This window comes from Sminthopsis crassicaudata, chromosome 4 (assembly GCF_048593235.1).
Source record: "Sminthopsis crassicaudata isolate SCR6 chromosome 4, ASM4859323v1, whole genome shotgun sequence".
In the NCBI taxonomy this organism is placed as follows: Eukaryota; Metazoa; Chordata; class Mammalia; order Dasyuromorphia; family Dasyuridae; genus Sminthopsis; species Sminthopsis crassicaudata.
Genome location: NC_133620.1, coordinates 166,790,793 through 166,810,832, shown reverse-complemented (window position 1 = coordinate 166,810,832; position 20,040 = coordinate 166,790,793). Strand labels below are relative to the sequence as shown.

At 34.9% G+C, this 20,040-nt stretch overlaps 1 protein-coding gene across 1 annotated transcript; it reads left to right on the top strand.

The window, feature by feature from the left end:
- The first annotated feature begins 1,494 nt into the window (after positions 1-1,494).
- On the top strand, positions 1,495-19,864 carry ARG1 (arginase 1). Its single transcript, XM_074309821.1, has 9 exons — positions 1,495-1,628; positions 3,004-3,225; positions 11,843-11,915; positions 14,685-14,859; positions 16,622-16,781; positions 17,627-17,721; positions 18,287-18,391; positions 18,605-18,741; positions 19,066-19,864. Exons 2-9 carry the CDS (start codon positions 3,169-3,171, stop codon positions 19,209-19,211), a joined length of 948 nt encoding a protein of 315 aa, XP_074165922.1. The 5' UTR covers positions 1,495-1,628; positions 3,004-3,168; the 3' UTR covers positions 19,212-19,864.
- The last annotated feature ends 176 nt before the right edge of the window (positions 19,865-20,040 follow it).

Below are 20,040 nucleotides of genomic sequence, written 5' to 3'. Positions count from 1 at the left end.
ATATGCATTGGAGGGAGTTTCCTCACCTGAAAGTTCTTGTTATGAAATGACTATCTTTGTACCTACAGATAAAACACAAAATTAAATTAATTCTAGGATAGCCTGTATTAGTGTAAATATACTAGACAGGGAATAAAAACACTCATAGCTTTATGAGCATGGGCAAGTTGTTTTCTTTGAGCCTCAGTTTTGTATCCATAAAATGAGGCTAATAATACTAATGCTTCTAATTTTACAGAAACATTGGAAAATGTGGAAATCATTTTGCAATGATTTTGCACCTTCCTGAGTTGAGTGAGAATCAGACATTAAAGATAACTACCCTGAGTTATATATATGGGAGTAGATGGGAAATTCAGGAGATAGGGAACAAAGAAAAAGGTCTACTTTTTTTTGACATACTGAGTGTGAAGTGCCTATAGGATATTTAGTTGAAAAGTGCCTCTCAGGTAGTTAGTATGCTGCACTGGAGTTTAGGGGGAGACTTGGAATGGTCATGTAGATTTGGAGGTAATTTACATAGTGATGGTAAATAAATATATGACAGTCATTTGATGAAAGTATAGAGAGAAAAGAGAAGAAAACCCAAAGTCTTGAGGAAACACCCACAAGTTAATGGGTTTGGCATAAATGATAAATTGGCAAAAGAAACTGTGAAAGAGCAATTATATAGGTAGGAAAACAGGATAAAGCAGTCTCGTGAAAAACCAGAGGAGAAAATATATAGGAAGTAAGTATTTCAAATGATGCAAGAAGGATAAAGTCAGAGAAGAGGGCATTAGTGTCTGGGGGACTGAGACTAACTTTGGAGAAAGAAGTTTCATTTGAATTGTCTGATCAGGAATCAGATTATAAAACATTAAGAAGAAAGTGAAAGGAAGTGAAAGTCCCTTGTATTTGGGCCAATCTGCCGCTGGGCTTGGTTAAGCAGATCTCTTGGATTTTGGCTCCTGGTAAGTCTGATTGATGCTGAACTGGACAAGTGGCTGGGGTTAAGTGGAGTAGTGCAGTGTATAGAGTGCTGGACTTGGAGTCAGGAAAACCTGAATTCAAATCTGACCATAGGCACTTACCAGTAACTCTGGGCAAATCATTTTAACCTTGTTTTGCCTCAGTTTCCTCATCTGTCAAATGAGCTAGAAATGGAAATGGCAAACCACTCCTAGTATCTCCCAAATGGGATCACAAAAAAGGTTAAGACATAAGTTTAAAATGATTGTACAACAACAGCAAAAACAGGTCACTTGGCTATCAGACTGATGCTAGCCCGACACAAATGGACCACTGCCATTTCCAGTCTGGGTGAAACAGACCACTCTGCTCTAAATTTTTTTTTTTTTTTTTTTTTAAAGATGTGTTCTCTGTTGTTCATCTATCTGCTAGCTTCATTGGGCTTGGACAACTTCAGTCTCATACCACCTTCAGTTACTGTTAAATTGAAGGGTTCTAAGAATTCCAACTGCTCTTTTTGGCACAATGCTACTGTGATCTTTCGATTAGAACAACCCTGTCAGGCTTGGCAGAAACTTCTCTTTCACTTCCTACATGCCTCAGCTGCAGAGGTTTGTCATCCCTTGTTAAAGAGATATGGAAGAAATCTAGGTTTCAAAGTCAGTTTTCTCCATAAGGTATATTCTACCTTTATGTTGGGTAATCAGTGCCAATTCTGTATTATCCTTCTAGATTCCTTTTTGTAATATCATGCAGATAAGCCGCTAGGGATAATGATTGTACTCTGTTTACTAGGGGCAAGTTCATTGTCTCCAGGATCATTCATAAGCCACTAAACTATTTAAACCCCAGAGTCTTCCTAAATTGTGGAATGTTTATTTTGTAGCAGAAAATTTACTTTCCATTTTGAATTCTTCAGCCTTCTTCAGCAAGTCACTACCCTATTATATCAGAACCTGCTTCCACAGGGTCTCCTAATCTGTTTTTCCAATTTACTTTTTACAGTTAACCAAAATAATTTTTCTTAATTCCATATTTAATAATATTATTATCTCATTCATAAATTTTCAGTTGTTCCCTAGTGCCTAAAGTATAAAATAAAAATTCCTTAATCTGATGTCTAAGACCTTTCATAATCTACCCATAATTTACCTTTCCAGACTTATTTCAATTTGCTTCTCTTCCTGTACTGTTCATTCTATTATGTAGAAACTGGGCTATTCTTTCCACAATTCTGAGGTGCTATGTCCAATGTCCATCTCTGAATCAACTGATATAAATTGAGTGCTACCCACATCCCCATGTCCCTAGAAGCTTGGAATGCACTTTCTCTTTCTCTTTTCCCAACTGCTGGTGCTCTTTTTTTCAAACAACCTAGCATTTACGTTATACACATTTTTATGTATGATTGTTATCTTCCCCATTAGAAAGTAACCCACTGTAAGATTTTTATTCTTTTTCATTCTTTGTATTTATATCTCCACCCTATAGTAAGCACTTACATAATTATTGATTGATGAGTCAGTCTCTACCTTTCAGAATCCTCTACCTTCAAATCTCATCTCAGGGAGTTACTTCATTTGAGACACTTTCCTTGATCCCACCATTTAAAAGTAATCTCTTCATCTTCAAAATTTTCTAGAACACTTTGCCTGCATCTCTCCTTTGCCCCTAGCACAATTTACTAAGTATTATTAATTGGAGGGCGTGAAGAATGTATACACTTTGAAGGTAACAATTGTTTTGTTAATGTCTTTTGTCTTTTTAAGTACCTTGCTTAAGCGAATACTTAAGAAGGATTAAGTAGGTACTTAATAGATGAGTATTAAATTAATTCATCTGATTCTTTGATGTTGAACTTATGGGAGGGGGAATCTATTTGGGAAAACATGTCTAATCGTTTCGAGAGTGTGTGGGGGGGTGGAAATGCATTAGGATGATTTGAATTTGTTAGATTCTTATAATTATGTTCATTCCCATCTATGGTGAGCTCAAGGACAACTAGCTGGGAGTGGGGAATTTTGTTGACACTTGTGAAATCCTTCTGTTCAGGAGGCGGAGAGAGTTTCTTTCTCATTACCGTAAAGGTAAACAACGTCAACCCTATTATAAATGGAGCCTAAAGTGCCCTCTGTCACTCAGAACTACAGCTGGCACTGGGAGGAGAGCTACCTGTCTGTCCCTTTGGAATATAGATAAGAGAAGAATCAGGACAGTATGAGTTCCAAGCCAAAGTCAGTTGGGATCATCGGAGCTCCTTTCTCCAAAGGACAGGTGAATAAATGGCCCTGTTTCTCATTCTCACTCTTTTAAGTGTATTGCTACAGTTTGAAATTTGTTGGAAATTTTTAAGCTTTCAAGTTCATCTAGTGCTTTTGATATTCTGGCTATGTGACCCTGCAGAATTATTATCCAAAAGTCACATAATTTTGTGGTACATTGTTGGAGTTGGGTCACAGACCAACTTAGCTGCTTCTGATGTTTTCCAAAGTTTTTTGTATTTGAACCTCTCTCTTGCTTTTTAGGCAAGAGATATTATAAAAATTGAAAATAAGTAATTTCATTTCAATTGAAATGAACTCTTTGCACATTCATTCTCCATATTAATATGTTTTTTTTTTAATTTAGGGAAATGTTGGCTTTGATATGTTTAATCAATCAATGCCTAGAAAAATAAATTTATAAGTCATCCTTAAAACTCTTAATTTGTATCATTTTAAAGTAATTGCTTCATACATACTATGGTTTCCCCCAAATATAAATTATTCATCTTTGACATTGAACATTGACATAGAATGATTAACTGTTCATTTCTCATGTAGATGGAATCTCTTATCAAATTATAAAATCCTTTTCAGAAAATGCCAATGGTAGCATAATATGCCGGGTTGAAGCTCTATTCTAATCCCATTCAGTAACTGAATCGTAGACATGGAACAGCTTCCTCATTTTATTATAGATGAGAAAACTAATATACTGCAAGGTTAAATAACTTGTGCCCTTTCCTTTTCATTTTAATAACAATAATATTTACATATTGTACTATAAGGCTTATACTGTGGTGCATATCTGTTTATTAGTTAGGCACCTATTAGGAAAAAAACACTTTATATTGACTAATTACATGGTGCTGCAGCTTTTCACCCCTCCCAGGGATCTTCAGTGCCTCCCATAGTAATGTATCAACTAGGTAACAAGAATACAGACATGAAAATCTCCAAACACTCTATCTTAGCTTAAAAGTGTTATACAAACAAACCTGAGTTACAGATCACTAATTAAAGTGGGAAAAAGATAGGAAAAAGCAGAATGAACAAAGAAAAAATAATAGAGAAGCTTTTATGTGAAGCTTTCCTTTTAAAAGATATTTCTGGCTGGGTAAGAGGAAAAGAAAAAATGCACCTCCCTCTCCCTTTTTTACCGGGGCAGGATGGGGAGGGAGTAGCGAAAGGGGGGAATTCAATTCTGATGTGTTGATTAGTTTTGCTGATTTACTTTTTCTTTTCCTTTTTTTCTTTGTTTTCTTCCTTCCTTCCTTTTTTCTATCTTTTAAAAACATTTTTATATTAGGAATGGCTTTTAGAGGAGAGGGAAGGGGAAGGAAGAGAAGTATTAAGAAATAAAGGTAATATAAAATGAAAAAATATCAATAACAATTTAAAAAATATATACATATATAATTTATGTCTAGGGATCCTTCGTTCGTTCCCTTGGGCTTCAATGATTTTTTTTTAGCTCTCAGGGACTTTTTAAAGTTTAGAATTCTCTCTTATAACTTGTATTTTTCAGAGGCAAGAAGCATTGGCTAAAATAATAAAGTACAGAAAGCAATTGTTCCTGCTAAAAAAAAAAATATTTGGTGGCCTCAGGCACTTAACACTTTCTAGCTGTGTGATCCTGGACAAGTCACTTAACCCCAATTGCTTCAGCCAAAAAAAAAAAAAAAAAAAAAAAAAAAAAAAGGTATTTGGATGGATAATCACAATTATTTCCATTCTTTAAATAAAAAACCTTATTTTTTCAAAGGAGATTTACAAAATAGAAAAACATACTGTTTTGCAGAACCAGGAGGGCTTCTTTGAGATCATATATTTAGAATTGTAGAGAATTTTAGCTACTTTCTATCTTCTTCATTTTAAAGATAAAGAAACTAAGGCCTAAGGGATTGAGGTGGAATGGAAATATTTGCTCTTGGTCATTATAGAATCAAGATTCTATCTCAGGTACTCTACCTGCAGCTTTCCTTTCATTGTACTGAATGAGATGAGGTGAGATCTTTCAAGACAGTTGTGAAAATCGAGTAAGGCTTCACCTACTTCAGAGTTCGAGTAGGCCTGAAGGACTCTGAAGTTCGAGCAAAGGGCATTGCCTTCCCCTCCGATGAAATCTCCCTATTTCATCCAAATATGGGCAACTATGTACTTATTGGTCAAGTTCAATTTCTTGGGTAGATCTCGCGTTTAGAATGTAAGACTCTCAGCCAATGAGGATGAGGGTCAGTGGTGGGAGGGGGCGTTTTGCATTAGGGATTAAAGGTGCTGTCCTGCCCACAGGAGGCGCTTCCTCTCTTCGATAGTGTACTCGAAGAGTGGGACGCCCTTCTCGCGAGAATGTACAATAAACTTTGCTTTTCTCTAGAGCTCTCTCCAGCTTTTTTTATTAAATGGTGTTCCCTTACCATTTCCCTACCACACAGTACCATACTGGGAAAAGTATAGACTGTTCCAATGAAAATACAAGACATAATTTTGTTAGACTGTTTCATAGAACAGTTAAAAAGATGGAAATAGAAGTACAAAATCAGCTAACTTGACTCCAGGAGGTGGTTGTATTGTCCTAAATCTACCATAATGCCTTGACTTCAGTAAACTAATTGACAGTAATTTAACTAATTTTCAGATCTGCAAATGCAGATTAGCAATAATACTAATGGATAGGTTATGGGCCTTACAGATTTTTCTCCTGTGCTCTGGGTGCAGTTTAGCAAAAGTAGATTGATCTAATGAAGAGATAGATCAGCAAATTGGTTAGGAAAGAAGGGAGAGGGGACATCCCTAACATAAATGGATCCAAGAGGGAATGACCAATAAAGAGATATAAATGGGATTATGCAAAAAAAAAATGGGATTATGTAATTCTTGCCAAATTAGAAGTCTAAACCAGGTAGGTTGGTTCTAATGAATGAGAAATGAAAAGAAATTAGGGAAAGGATTAGAACCAAATGAAGCATAATAGGTGTCAATTAACTACATTTTTAGGACAAGTTATCAGGAAGAAAGAAATTGAAGTTGTGACAGATTATCTGGTCCTTTTCTTTGGAAAGGAATATCAACCCATTTGAGTTTATGTGATCTAGTCATAAAGAGGGGTGTTGTACATCTTTATATAGAACTTCGCATTGACAAAAGTGAAGTTTTCTTTGCTGAAAAGACTTAGGGGGAAACAGATTATTAAATAAAAGGATAACAATTTAAAGAGAATAAATTGACCTCTTACTTGAGTGGGGTCATTTTGGCAGCATTGTTAAATGTACATTAACATTTCTTGACTTGTTCACAAGTATGTTTTTCAATTAAATTGTATTCTTCTCTATCTTATACTGTTTTTATACAAAATGGATTAAGTAAGTGGACAACCTGTAATGTATTCATAGTTAAAATACTTCTGAGCACATTCAAGTTCTACAAGTTTTTCTGTTTTTCTCCCAACCCTAATTCCTGGGAGTGGTTTATAGCATCCCTGGAATTTGTCCTTTTTATCCCCCTCCCAGCTTCAGTTTCTGGTCATGTGCCCTATCCCTCCTCATCCTAAGCAGTTTCTTTGAACCTGTGCTAAATAGGCTGGGTATCAAGTGGGGTCTTATCTTAAAAAGGAGGATCTAAGAAAAAAGAGATAAATGGATCTTTTGTATATCTCCAAATATTTGCCTAATAAAATGCCTTGAAGGCCTTAGATTGATGCTTGAAGATCAGTTCTTATTGCATGCTCAGAGAATGACAGAATCCAAAGAAATACAGATTCATATTGTTGATGTATTGCTTAGAGTCAGGCAAGTTTGTGTTTGAATCTTACTTCTTATGCTTACAAGCCTGGTGAGCCCTGGCAAATCACCTAACGTCTCAACTTCAGTTTCCTCATTTTTAATGAAACCTGTAATATTTTTATATCGTAAAGAGTTGGGATTTTATTTGGAGGTAGGGTTCAAAGGTAAGTGCTTCACAAACTTTAAAGTACTATATAATTGTTAGCACAAAATGCTTGTGATTAAATTCTTATAGTATTTTGAACCAAGGCTTTGATGTAGAATTTGAGAGAGATACTTACGGTTTAGTAGGGAGAGGACAAAATGTTTCAAGGGACTTTAAAGATCATCTACTCCATCTCTTCTCCTATTTTATGGATGAAGAAACTGAGGCAATGAGAAAATGAAATGACTTGCCCAATGTCTCATAAGTAAGTATATAAAGAGGAGTGATTTGAACTAAGTTCCTTTGGCTTCAAATCCACTGCTCCTTCTAATCATACCATATTTGAATCAAATAACCTCATAATATAAGAAACCAGCACTACATGCTATTTTGTGCATATTAAGACCAAAACAAGAAAGAATGAGATCTAGTTTAGGGTAGCTGTTGGTGAAACAAGTTGGAATGGCAATTAGGGCCAACCTGGTTTTATAGGAGCTTGTCTTATGATGATGATTGTCAGAATAAAAATATCAGAATAATTGCTGTTCTGAATTCAATGCCTACTATATGAATTTGTCTCCTGTGTCTCAAGCCTGGTGCATATTACTATATGAGATCATTCCCTTGCTATGTACACACCACCTATAGTAGTGATGCTAAATGCTTACCTCCCATTAAATCAATATTATCATTATCCACCAGTGCTTTTGTTGGGAGAAGAGTCTGAGTACCTTGTTCTAATTTGGCAGTGAGATGCTCAGAACAGATTCAGATGCTTCCAGAGAGCGATCATCAGCTCTGAAATTGGTCTCATTCACCCCCATATGTTTAGCCAACAAATAAATCGCTATTGATTAACTTTTCTGTTTGACTTCTAACCAGTAATAGGGTAGAGTTTGGGAGAGGAGGTGTGGAAGAGGAGAAAGATATACTTATGAGCAAAACAGTAGCTTTCTCTCAAATTGAACAAACTAGAGTAGACGTTTGATAAATTGATATTGGGTATCCACAACTTTCTTGAAGTAAACATAAATTCGGTTACAAGAACATTGCTTGTCTCTGGCCAAGGAAAGCGTAAAGGGTGCTTTTGCTGTTTAAAAAATTTTACTTTAGGGTTGGCTTCTAAGCTTTGGGATTTCTGCTTTTGATACTCAGAACAAATTTATATCCTGCAGCTTCTCTTCAAGGCATGGTTCTGATGTCACCAACTCTAAAAAAACTTAAACTGTCCCATGGTTAATTTTTTGTCCTTAAATTACCTGAAATTTATTTACCTTTGCACATGTTTTGGCCTCATAGTGGTATGCAAATTCCTCAAGGTTAGAGTTTGTCTTTGCATCTTCAGCAGCCATGGTGTTTTGATCACAATAAAAGCCTAATAAATAAATAGTTTAAGATACACATAAAACTTAATGATTTTTAAAAGCTTCTTTTCTTTTATTGAAAGGGATGACCCACAAAATGCTACACTAAACTATGCTATTTTGTAATCCTGTCAACATAGATAAACCTTGTCATAAAATCCACAAACCCTGCTTGTCAAAATAAATAAATAAATAAATAAAGCATTGGACCAGTTATCCAATTGTGATGCCTTTTTTTTTTTTTTTTTTTTTTTTTTTTTTGCTGTGGCAATTGGGGTTAAGTGGCTTGTCCAAGGTCACACAGCTAGGAAGTATTAAATATCTGAGTCACATTTGAATTCAGGTCTTCCTGACTTCAGAGCTGGTGCTCTATCCACTGCTCTGCCTAGTTGCCCCTGTGACACTCTTCTTAAATAAGTCACTGCTCCTATAACATTGTTTCACCTGGTTTTCCCAGAGCCAAGGAAGGATTTCTCCAATCTGGGCAACTAGGTGGTACATGGAGAGCTGGGCCTGCAGGTAAAAAGACTCAACTTCCAGAGTTCAAAAGTTAGCCTCAGATACCAGCAAGCTGGGCAAGTCACTTTATCCTATTTGCCTCAGTTCCTCATCTGTAAAATAAGTTAGAGAAGGAAATGCCAAGCCATTCCAGTGTCTTTATTCTAAATGAGATCATAAAGAATTAGATGTCTGATTTGACTGAATAACAACACCTTAACTCTGTTCATCATATGGAGAGTAGATTGCTCCACTAATGGGGACAGATATTGAGCAAATCGCTCCCCTGTTTCTTCACTATTACACTGAATAATTAGGGGTGAAGGACTTTTTTAGATAGTACTTACAAGTGATTTGAGAGACCTAAGGAGAAAGTACTAGGTGAGAAGGCAGTAGGAATTTATGGCTAGATAAATTGCTATGATTTTTTTTTGTTTATTTGTTGGTATGCCCTATTGAAAAAAAAATCTGATGTTTAAAAAAAAAACCCACAGCAACGATGTCATTTCCTAATGATTCCTCTTGCTCCTTAAGAACCTTCCCTTGTAACACACTGTACTATATAAATCACTGTTGTATTTGAATAAAATAGAATATTATTGTACCATAAGAAATGCCATGTATGAAAACTTCAGAGAATCTTGAGAAGATTTTTGAACTGATGCAGGGGAAAGAATAAATTACACAATAGTCACAATAAATTAAAGGAAATCAATTCCTTTTCCTGCCTCTGGTACCAGTTTTCTTCCCCTCTTTTCTTTACATTTAGGCTTTACTCAAGTGAGATGGTGGGAGGAAAAAAAAATAAACTATCTCTCCACTTTGTTTTTCTGCTCCTTTCATAATCAGTCTTTGCCTAAGGGAGGAAGAATGAAGATTGATCCTAGATGGGAAGCAGTGAACAGTAGGAAGGAGAAAGAAGAGACAAAATTATTAGATTAAATTTAGCAAATTTTTAATTAAGTTTCTATTATGTGTAAGACACAGGGAAAGGTCCTGGGATTACAAAAACAAATGTGAAATAGTTTTGGCCTTCAATATTATTATAATCTACAGGACAAAAAACAGGAAGCAGGAAAAAAAATAATGAAAGAAGGGAGCTAAGTGGAAAGGATTTAAGTGTTGAGGACATGTTGAGTTTGATTTATGACTAGGTTGCCACCTGCAATTTGAACTAGTCTGGTTTGTTTTAGGAATGGATTTTGCTATTGAAATGATTCATTAAGGATGAATCTGGATTACCACAGAGGAGGGCTGGCCTGCCAATTGACTCTATTTTCTACATATTTCATAATTAAACTCCTTGAGAGCAAGGGCAGTTTTTGTCTTTGTCTTTATATTCCTAGTACCTAACACAGTGCTACATAAGATATATTCAATAATTGCTGGTTGGATGATCTGTTGATCACTATAATCAAGAACTGGTTTTGTATAAGCAAAAGCTACTAACAACAAACTGCACAGGTATAAAGGTATGATTTGGAAAAACAAGATATAAAATAGGACTTCTTAGCTTCTTAAATTAGGCCCATTAAATTTGTTTAAAAATAACATTGTGACAATTGCTTTTCATTTGATTCCTTTGTAATCCTGTGTGTTTTATCTTAACAATTTTGGGGCAGCTAGGTGGTGCAGTGGATAAAGCACCAGCCCTGAAGTCAGGAGGACCTGAGTTCAAATATGGCTTCAGACACTTGAATGCTTCCTAGCTGTGTGACTCTGGGCAAGTCACTTAACCCCAATTGCCCCAACCAAAAAAAAAAAAAAAAAAAGAAGAATTTTAAAACATCAGAATCTGAAAGGTAGCTAGAGGTGGAATATACTTTTCTGAAAGGAAAAACATCTGAATGGGAATTCATAAGTTTTATCAAACCAAGTGGTAAATAGGTTAAGGACCCTTGATCTAGAAAGATTTAGTAGTAGTATCTTCCATGAATCTTTAGGGATAAGGATAAGAAGCTATAATTCATTTCATCACATAAATGTGTATGCAAGAGATTGACTTTCTTATGGGTCTGAGAAACAACACACTTCAGTTCTGCATCTTAAAGCAGAAAAAGAGGACCCTCTTGTGGACAAAGTAGATTTGCTCTTTGGTTCATTTCTTAGCATTCCAAACCTAAAGGAACATTTAGGTAAGTAATTCAGTGTGCTTGTGTTACCTTTCATGACTTTTTATTTTGACAGCTTGAAGGGATTCCTACAGAATTTACTTCCCTGCCTCCCTATATCTATTTTAGCTTCACCTAATTATCTGCTGAATTGTATTTTGTATCCAATCTACACAGAAATTTTTTCACTATTCAATCTCCAAAAAATCTTACATAGTATAAAAAAAAAGAACCATTTCCTTAATACATAAAGATAAAAATGTCTGTTCTGATCACATTCTCATAATTAGTGAGTGTAGAAAGAAATCTTGATATGCCAAATAGGGCATAATATCTATGCTGAAAAAACTGGATCCTTTGTAATCCTATGTGTTTTAGTTTACATATTTTTAAACAAGTGTTCCACCTTAGTTACCTGATTAATCGGGCAAGTCAAGTTATGCTAACATGTAGTTATTAAGCTCCTACTATGTGCCAAGTATTATGCTAAATACTAGGGATACAAAGAAAGGCAAAAACAATTCTTAGCTTCAAGGAGTTTATTATATCATTGAAGGAGGCAAACCTCTATTATGTATAACCAATAATAATCAGAATCTACATAGCCCTTTCTATTCAAATATTTCAAAAAAAAATCATATATAACAGGAGACATTCATTTCTTTTCAGACTGAGATAAATAATTAATATCTGAATCAATTATTTGTTGTTTTTACTTTTTAATCCTTAGCCTCGAGGAGGGGTGGAAGAAGGCCCTGCAGTGCTGAGAAAGGCTGGTCTAGTTGAAAGACTTCAAGAACTAGGTAACTTTTATCACAAGACTGAGATCATTCTGATTTAATCTCCTCTGTGAATACCAAGTTCAGATCAATGCATGGTGGAAAATTCAGGGTAGATCTGACATTTTCTTTCTCCAAATAGAAAAGCATAGAGCTTCAGAGACTGTCCACAATTTGAAAAGGAAATATGAAATGGGTAGGAGACAGAAGTATTTAATAAGTACTTTGTGAATAAATGAATCCTATAAGGATGAAGTCCACAATCAGGAAATGAATTCCTGAAATTGGCCATTTATCCAAGATCGACTTGGGTGGAGATAAAAAGGCTAGCTGTGGTCATGGCATTTTCTGATGTCCTCTTTGAATAAACCCGCTTTTTGTTGTTAGTTGTTTCAATTTTGTCCAACTTTTCATGATCCTATTTGGAGTTTTCTTGACAAAGGTACTGAACTGGTTTGCCATTTCCTCCTTTAGTTCATTTTACAGATGAAGAAATTGAGGCAAATAAGGTTTAGTGACTTGCCCAGGATCACACACCTGGGAAGTTTCTGAGACCACATTTGCATTCAGGTCTTCTGACTCCAAACCTGACACTGTATACATTGTGTCATTGAGCTGCCCCATAAACCCCTCTAATCAGGGTGAAGATTGGGAATAAGCAGGAAGATTTTTTTTTTTTTTTTTTTTTCATTTAGATCTGAGAGAATCAAGCCTAAGGACAATACTACTATTATCTTAAGCTTCCTCTTAGATAACTTTTTTTTAATGGCAGTAATATGTTTATAAATCTAGACACTTCACTGTATCATATAGAGCTACAATATTATAGTGTAAAATTCTGAGATTATATAGGAACCAATATAACTTGTGCTTTTCAGAAGCCATCCCTCACTCTCACTACATGATTAACTATTTTTTCTGCTCATACATATAACTGATATATATATATATCTATATATAGATATATATATTTTAATAGCACTTCTCCTGAGCATTTTTTCTTTGTTAATATGTTAATATGCATTAATTGTGTCCCCAGGGATACTGTACCAGAAACAGTTTTTAGTTCATGGCACCAATCTCTAGAATCTAGAGTTTAGATCAAATGGTCAAATCTATCCTCATTCTTGGGCCTCAATAAGGTGGGGAAAGCAATTGTCTCCTCTGTGTGTGATGTAGTTTAATTTCAAATTACTCCCTCAAAGAAACAAATCTGGTTTGTTATGGTCTTTATTTAATCACATTCTGTAATGGGCCAGAACTCTATACTTGAAACAAGGATTCTCATAAGTCAATGGAATTGATAAGACCATGGTTATCTAGTTTAGCATGGTGATTAATAGTTCTCTAGTTCAGTATGATTAAATTAATCAAATAATTGGCTTATACTCAGTATACTTCTCATAAATTGGGACAAACTCAGCTAGAGACAGACTCAGAGAGGGCTCAGGGACAGACTCAAAGGGGCCTGGGCTAGCTTTCTGGAGGTCCTCCAGAATGATCTTGGTTTCTGTGGGGAAGGCAGGAGGACCCCCACCACGGTCTCTGTCTTGAAGTCTGTCTCAGTCCCAATGCTTGTGCTCCAGCCTCCAGTCTTCTGTCTTCTCTGAGTCTGTATCTGAGCACCTTCAGAGTTTGTTCCCAAATCGAACCAGTTTCTCAGGAGAGCACCAGAAGCTTGACCAAAGATGGAATGTCTCTGGCTGAATTTGTCCCAGCTAATATATTATAATTACATTATCATAGGTATGAATCTTGTAGAACTATATTAAGTACTAAGTACATGTACTGAACTAAAGAACTATTAATCACCATGCTAAACTAGATAACCACTATATTATCAATTCCTCTGAGTTAACACCTTGTAAGAATCCTTGTTTCAAGTATAGAGTTCTGGCCCATAACAACATTCTATGAACTTCTTTAGAACATCAACATTTCTATGGCTTTTAATCAGTTGGAGTATTTCACTGAAACAAACTTTCTACATAATAATTTTATGAATTGCTGTGGCCATCTCCTTTCTTCCCCAATCTCTTCTGCCCTCCTACTAATCTCTGGACACCAATCTTTAAAGGAACAACTCAGAATTTAGCTAGAATGGCATTGAGAAGAAAGCCATTTAATCCTAATATCTTGTATTAGGTAGGAGGTGGCACAGTGGATATAACACTGAATTTAAGATGAATAAGTTTAAATCTAGCTTGAGACATTTACTTTGTATTTCCTGACAATTTGCTTAATCTCTGCTTGTTTGCTTCCTCAGTTATATAAAATATGGGCAACAATATCACCTACCTCATAAGAATTGTTGCAAAAGTCAAATAAGATGATATAGTATCCACCATGTTCCAGGAACTGTACTAATATGAATGTCTATTCACTTCCATTTCCCTTATCTTGCATCATTGAAAAAAGTTATCTTTGAACAGGATCTTTGGGCCCAAACTCAGTTTCTCTATGTCTGAGTACCTGTCAGATTTTGTGCTCCAATGACCTATTCTTCAAGAACCAAAGTCATCCTAATTCCACGTTGAGGCATCAGATCAAGACTTTAGCTCTCTAAGTCATTCATATTTGGGGGAATAGGGGACAAAGATAAAAATAATAGCAACTTACAGAAGGAAGTGATATTTTCTCATAGGATAATAAAACAGAACCAGATATTATTGTTTCAGAAAAAATCCAGTTCAGTGGCCTTATATAATACATTTTAAGGAATCTAGGTCTAGAGTGGTTGAGGGTAACCTAGTGTGTGTGTGTGTGTGTGTGTGTGTTTTGTTTCCATTGCAGGGTGTGACGTGAAAGATTATGGGAACTTGTCTTTTGCTGATGTGACCAATGATACCCCCTTTCAAATTGTGAAGAATCCAAGGACTGTGGGTAAAGCTAATGAGCAGCTGGCTGAAGTAGTCACAGAAGTAAAGAAGAATGGGAGAACCAGTTTGGTACTTGGCGGGGATCACAGGTCTCACTTTTTAATTGTTACTGACTTAAGTACTTCTGACTAAATTATTCTAAGAAAGACCATATCACATGTGAATAGCTCTTCAAGGTTGTTGTCCTCACAACTCTGTCAAGTAGGTCATTTTGGTATCATTCCCTTTTTATGATGAGGAAACAGTGTGGGAGATTGAAATGGTTTGCTCATTGTCTCATAGCTCTTAGGTGTTGGAACTAGACATTATATATCTTGACTTCAATTCATGTGCTTTTTGAACTATCAACATGCTGTCAAGAGAAGCTGAGTAATTAATATTAAGTAGAAACCATCAGGAAATAAATATTTATATAGCAACAACTAAGTGCCAGGGTAGCTAGGTGGTGCAGTAGAAAGAGCACTGGGCCTGAAGTCAGGAAGACTTGTCTTTCTGAGTTCAAAACTGACCTCAGATAACTTATCATTTGTTTAAGTTATTTAAACAAAAAGTCAAGCCTAAGCTAGCTTTTCTAAACTCCTTTGGAGAAGTGGTAGTCAGGATTTTAATCATAGGATTTAGAAGTGGGAGAGATAATTGTTTCAGATAAAATTGTTACTAGTTGGGTAATAGATGCTCTAACTTCAAATCTAACTTGGAATGACCACTTTTTCCTGCTCTAAATTCCTATTTGAAATTACAGGACAAGTGGGATGTAACTTAGAGGTTTTCTTATTTAATTTCCTCGTTTTACAAATGAGATTATTGAGGCCTCAAATATTAAGGCAAAGGTTTGCCGAAGGTCATGCTGGTAGTAAACAATAGTATTAGGATTTAAGTCCACATCTTCAGATTCTGGTGCCCTTTCCACTGTTATACCCAGTCTCTCTTTTGCTGAATTAGAATTGAATTACAATAAGAGAAAAGTGTACTTGGGTCTTCTATATTTAATCAGATCCCTTTTCTTTATAACTCCTGCTTCCATCCTTGCAAACGTCCTAAGACAACTGAGATAGATGGATGTTAGAGAGACTGATAATGTCAGAGGGACCAATGATTACACCAATCATATGAACATAGCTATAGTTATCCATTCAGTTGGGGGAGGAGGAAATAAAAATTAAGCATGGAATTTTCAAATGGAATAGGACAAGAGGTAATGCTATGTGGAGTCTTCTGGATACCCAGAACCTTCTCTCTTATATTTCAAAAGTTAAATTACTTAGCATTTAGAAGGAATCAGAAAATGTGAGTCAAACTAAAAGCTATTTAGATGTGCAAGTCTCATAATACTGGTAGCAAAGAAAGATTCACCCTTAGGTAAGCCACTTAGGGACTGTAATATTTATTAAGCAGAGCAGGATGGGATTCTACAATAATCAAAGAGTTAATTGAGAATAAAATGGTCACTGAATAGTTTGTGTGGCTGATATTCTTACAAACACATTTTCCTTCCTATAATTTTGCTGGATTTTAGCTACTACTATATATGAACAGGATTAAGACAAAAAACTGTTTTTATAAAATAAAATAACTTTAGGATCAACATCAACACAAGTAATTACTATTTATCAATAAGTATCATGGATAAGAGACATTGTGCCACACAATTATAACTGTTTTTTTTTTTTATGTATCTTGTCTGTTGGAATGACCCATTGGATACTACTTCTCTCCCTGCCTTCCTCCCTGCCCCCAGTCATTGTGATGGTCAAAGGCAAAATGAACAGGGGCTTTTAAAAAGTAAATATGTCACTCACTATGTAAAGATGGTGTAATCTCTCTGCTTACACAACTTTTTTGTTTCCAAAGTTTGGCAATTGGATCTATCTCTGGCCATGCTAAGGTTCATCCAGATCTCTGCGTCATTTGGGTAGATGCACACAGTGATATCAACACTCCTTTGACAACCACAAGTGGCAATTTACATGGACAGCCTGTGTCTTTCCTTATGAAGGAACTAAAGGGAAAGGTAAAGAAATGTGTTGTAATTCTGTCATCTGAATTAGTTTTTTGAAACTTGGACAGGAGGGAAAACTACTGTCCTTGTACCATTTTGCTTTTAGAAGGGTTCTCAACTATCATGATTTTTACAAGGTAGTTGGGTGGCATAGTGGTGGGCCTACAGTGAGGAAGACATGAGATGAAAACTGTTCTGGCACTATTAGCTGCATAACTCTGGATAAATTATTTAACCTGTTGCTCAGTTTCCTTATTGGCAAAATGGCTGTAAAAATAGCACCCATTTCCCAGGGTGAGGAACAAGTAAAATATTTATGAAGTGCTTAGTACAGTGCTTTGCACATAATAAATGCTTTGCCTGCATTCCACTCCCAAAGTTTAAGCCAGTTGGTTGCGAGTTTTAATGCATCAAGCCCCAGATGCATCCTAAATGCTCGGGCCTATTTCATAAAATCTGTCTCAGATGGTCCACTTGAATTAGATGTATGCAGGTTTAAGTTAATGTAGCTTTAAGACCAAGTGTATTAAGTCCTGGAAAATGTTATTCCTAAAAGGAATAATTCCTTGTTAAGACACTTATTTATATATGGGATGAAATTACATATGGATTTAGGTCTTTATTTCTAATTCCAATTAAAACTTCTTTCTTGGAATTCCTTTCATGAAAGAATTAGAGATATTTTTCACATAATATTGTGAAGACCAGCATACATATTTGCATATATGTGTATGTATGTGTGTATACCCATACATTAGCATTTTTGTTTTCTAAATGTAATATTGTCTGTAGAATTTATAACAATAAACAAGTTTATGAAAGAATAATAAAAATAAATAGAAGCATCATTTTTTTAGATTCCGGAACTCCCAGGATTCTCTTGGGTAACACCCTGCTTATCAGCTAAGGACATTGTATATATTGGATTGAGAGATGTGGATCCTGGTGAACAGTAAGTGTATTTATTTCTCAGATCTATTATTTTAGTTTTCTTTACAGATAATTTCATAATCCAAATTTAGGCAGATACACAGTTCATAGGCTATAAATGCTTCATGTTTTTAATTGCATGGAACTTAAAAAGAAACAAAAAACTAGGTGAAGGTGGAAGTACTCTTAAGTTATCCTATTTAAAGAAAAAAACAAAACAGATTAGCTTTTATTCAGCTTTTAAAATAGAAATGCTTCTGAAATACTGTGATGGGATCTGAAATCTTATTCTATGTGCTCCCTCTAGTGGTGCAGTCTTCTCATTCCATGTGACAGGTCCATTACCTGTAAATTTTAAATAGAACTCCATGTTTTACTCACTATTTTCCATTTTATGAAATAACAGTGGAATACAGACTAGTCATTGAATTATTCCTCACTTTTGCTGAATGACTAATCCATTTTTTTTTCTCATCTCTGATAAGATACTTTAATGCCATTGCTCCTAAACGCATCTTAATTGGCCCACTTGTGCTCATCATGAGTCTCTCTACTGACCAAGTCAATTATATCTTTTCTTTTCACAGTCGCATCCTTAAAGATCTAGGTATTAAATTTTTTTCAATGACTGAAGTAGATAAGTTTGGAATTGGCAAAGTAATGGAAGAAACACTAAGTTACTTAATAGGAAGGTAAGACACTTTTTGGTTTTGTCATACATATACACTATTAATTATGCTGTTATTAATAAAAACTGGATTATTAAATAAATAAGAATATAGAAAATCTTTTAAAGAAAATAACTTCTGATCAGATAAAGCTTCTGAACTGTATTGGGCTAATAGATACAGTTCTTATCTACTAAATGTTAACATTTTTCAATGCTTTTCCCCTTCCACTTAAAGGAAAAAAAGGCCAATTCATCTGAGTTATGATGTGGATGGGTTGGATCCATCTTTCACACCAGCTACTGGCACTCCTGTCCCTGGAGGCCTGACTTACAGAGAAGGTATCTATATTACAGAAGAAATCTATAAAACAGGTATGTCCAATATCTAAGAAAACAGAAAATATAAATATAAGAAAATATAATCTTCTGAAATCTTGAAAAAAATCTTCAGTATATTAAGAAAATATCAAACATCTTGTGTATGATACTTTTAAGAATATTAACTATTACAGATTATAGTAGTATATAAAATTTGGCAAACTATTTTTGTTGTTTTCAACAAAATTTAAAAAAAACAAAAATAAAAAATTAAAAAAAAAAACAAAAATAAACAAAATGTTTGGTTAGTCCCCTCAACTTCTGATTGAATTTAAAATCGTGACATTTTACAAAATGTATTTTTACTTCTTGTTATAGGGCTCCTCTCGGGATTAGACATAATGGAAGTCAATCCATCCCTTGGGAAAACACCAGAAGAAGTAAACAGAACAGTGAACACGGCTGTTGCATTAACTTTGTCCTGCTTTGGAGTAGCTCGAGAGGGCAATCATAGTGACAAATAACTAATTTTCAAAAGAAACTGAGTTGGAAAGAGAACTGATAAAGATTCAATGCTGACTAACAATGAGCAACTCTAAAAATTATGCTTAAACTTACACTTTCCCCAAAATCTTTTGCCAAAGTTTAATAGGTAGATTAATTAGAGTTTTGATCCCTTTGTAAGTAAAAATCAAAGTATTTTTTTGTTTGCCCATTAGCTTTAATCAAGGGGAAAGACTTATGGTGACCTTGGGATAGAGAAATGTAAACTTGAGACTAGTTCATTAATTTTCAGTTGGCTGATTGAACATAAACATATCGTGAAAACTGGTAACGGGAGGTAAACAGCATTAATCTTATTTGCCATGTATGCTTGTACATGCTAGAGACCAAACAAAGCTAATACACATCAGGTAACAGCAGCAAGAACCATATACATTTATCTGAGTTTTGTTTAGTTCTTTTTATAAGGAAGAATAGCTTTAATAAGACCTCATCTTCCCAGTCTTCCACCAGTAATGCCAGAAATTTTTATGTGAAATTTTATATGAATTCTGAAATATTTGCCTGAATAATTTAAATGTATGTCACTAAGTCTGTGTAGGGGAAATGCCTTGTTATAAAGTTTCTTTCTTCCAAAATGTTGACTACTAATAAAAACACTCTGTTAAATTTATTTTAACATTGAAAAGTAAAATTTCCTCTCATCTTTGAAACTGTTTAGAAACGGTTTAGAAAGAATTCTGGACTTGCTGCCAGAAATGTGAGTTCAAATTCTGGCTCCAATATTATCTAATGTTTTTTATGGCCTTAGACAAATTACATACTCAGTTTCCTATGAAACGAGATTAA

Coding starts and splice junctions, on each gene's coding strand:
- ARG1 (XM_074309821.1), top strand. CDS start 3,169: ATGAGTTCCAAGCCAAAGTCAGTTGGGATCATCGGAGCTCCTTTCTCC. Junction 14,860..16,621: donor GTACTTGGCGGGGATCACAG/GTCTCACTTTTT, acceptor TTGTTTCCAAAG/TTTGGCAATTGGATCTATCT. Junction 18,742..19,065: donor AGAAGAAATCTATAAAACAG/GTATGTCCAATA, acceptor TTCTTGTTATAG/GGCTCCTCTCGGGATTAGAC.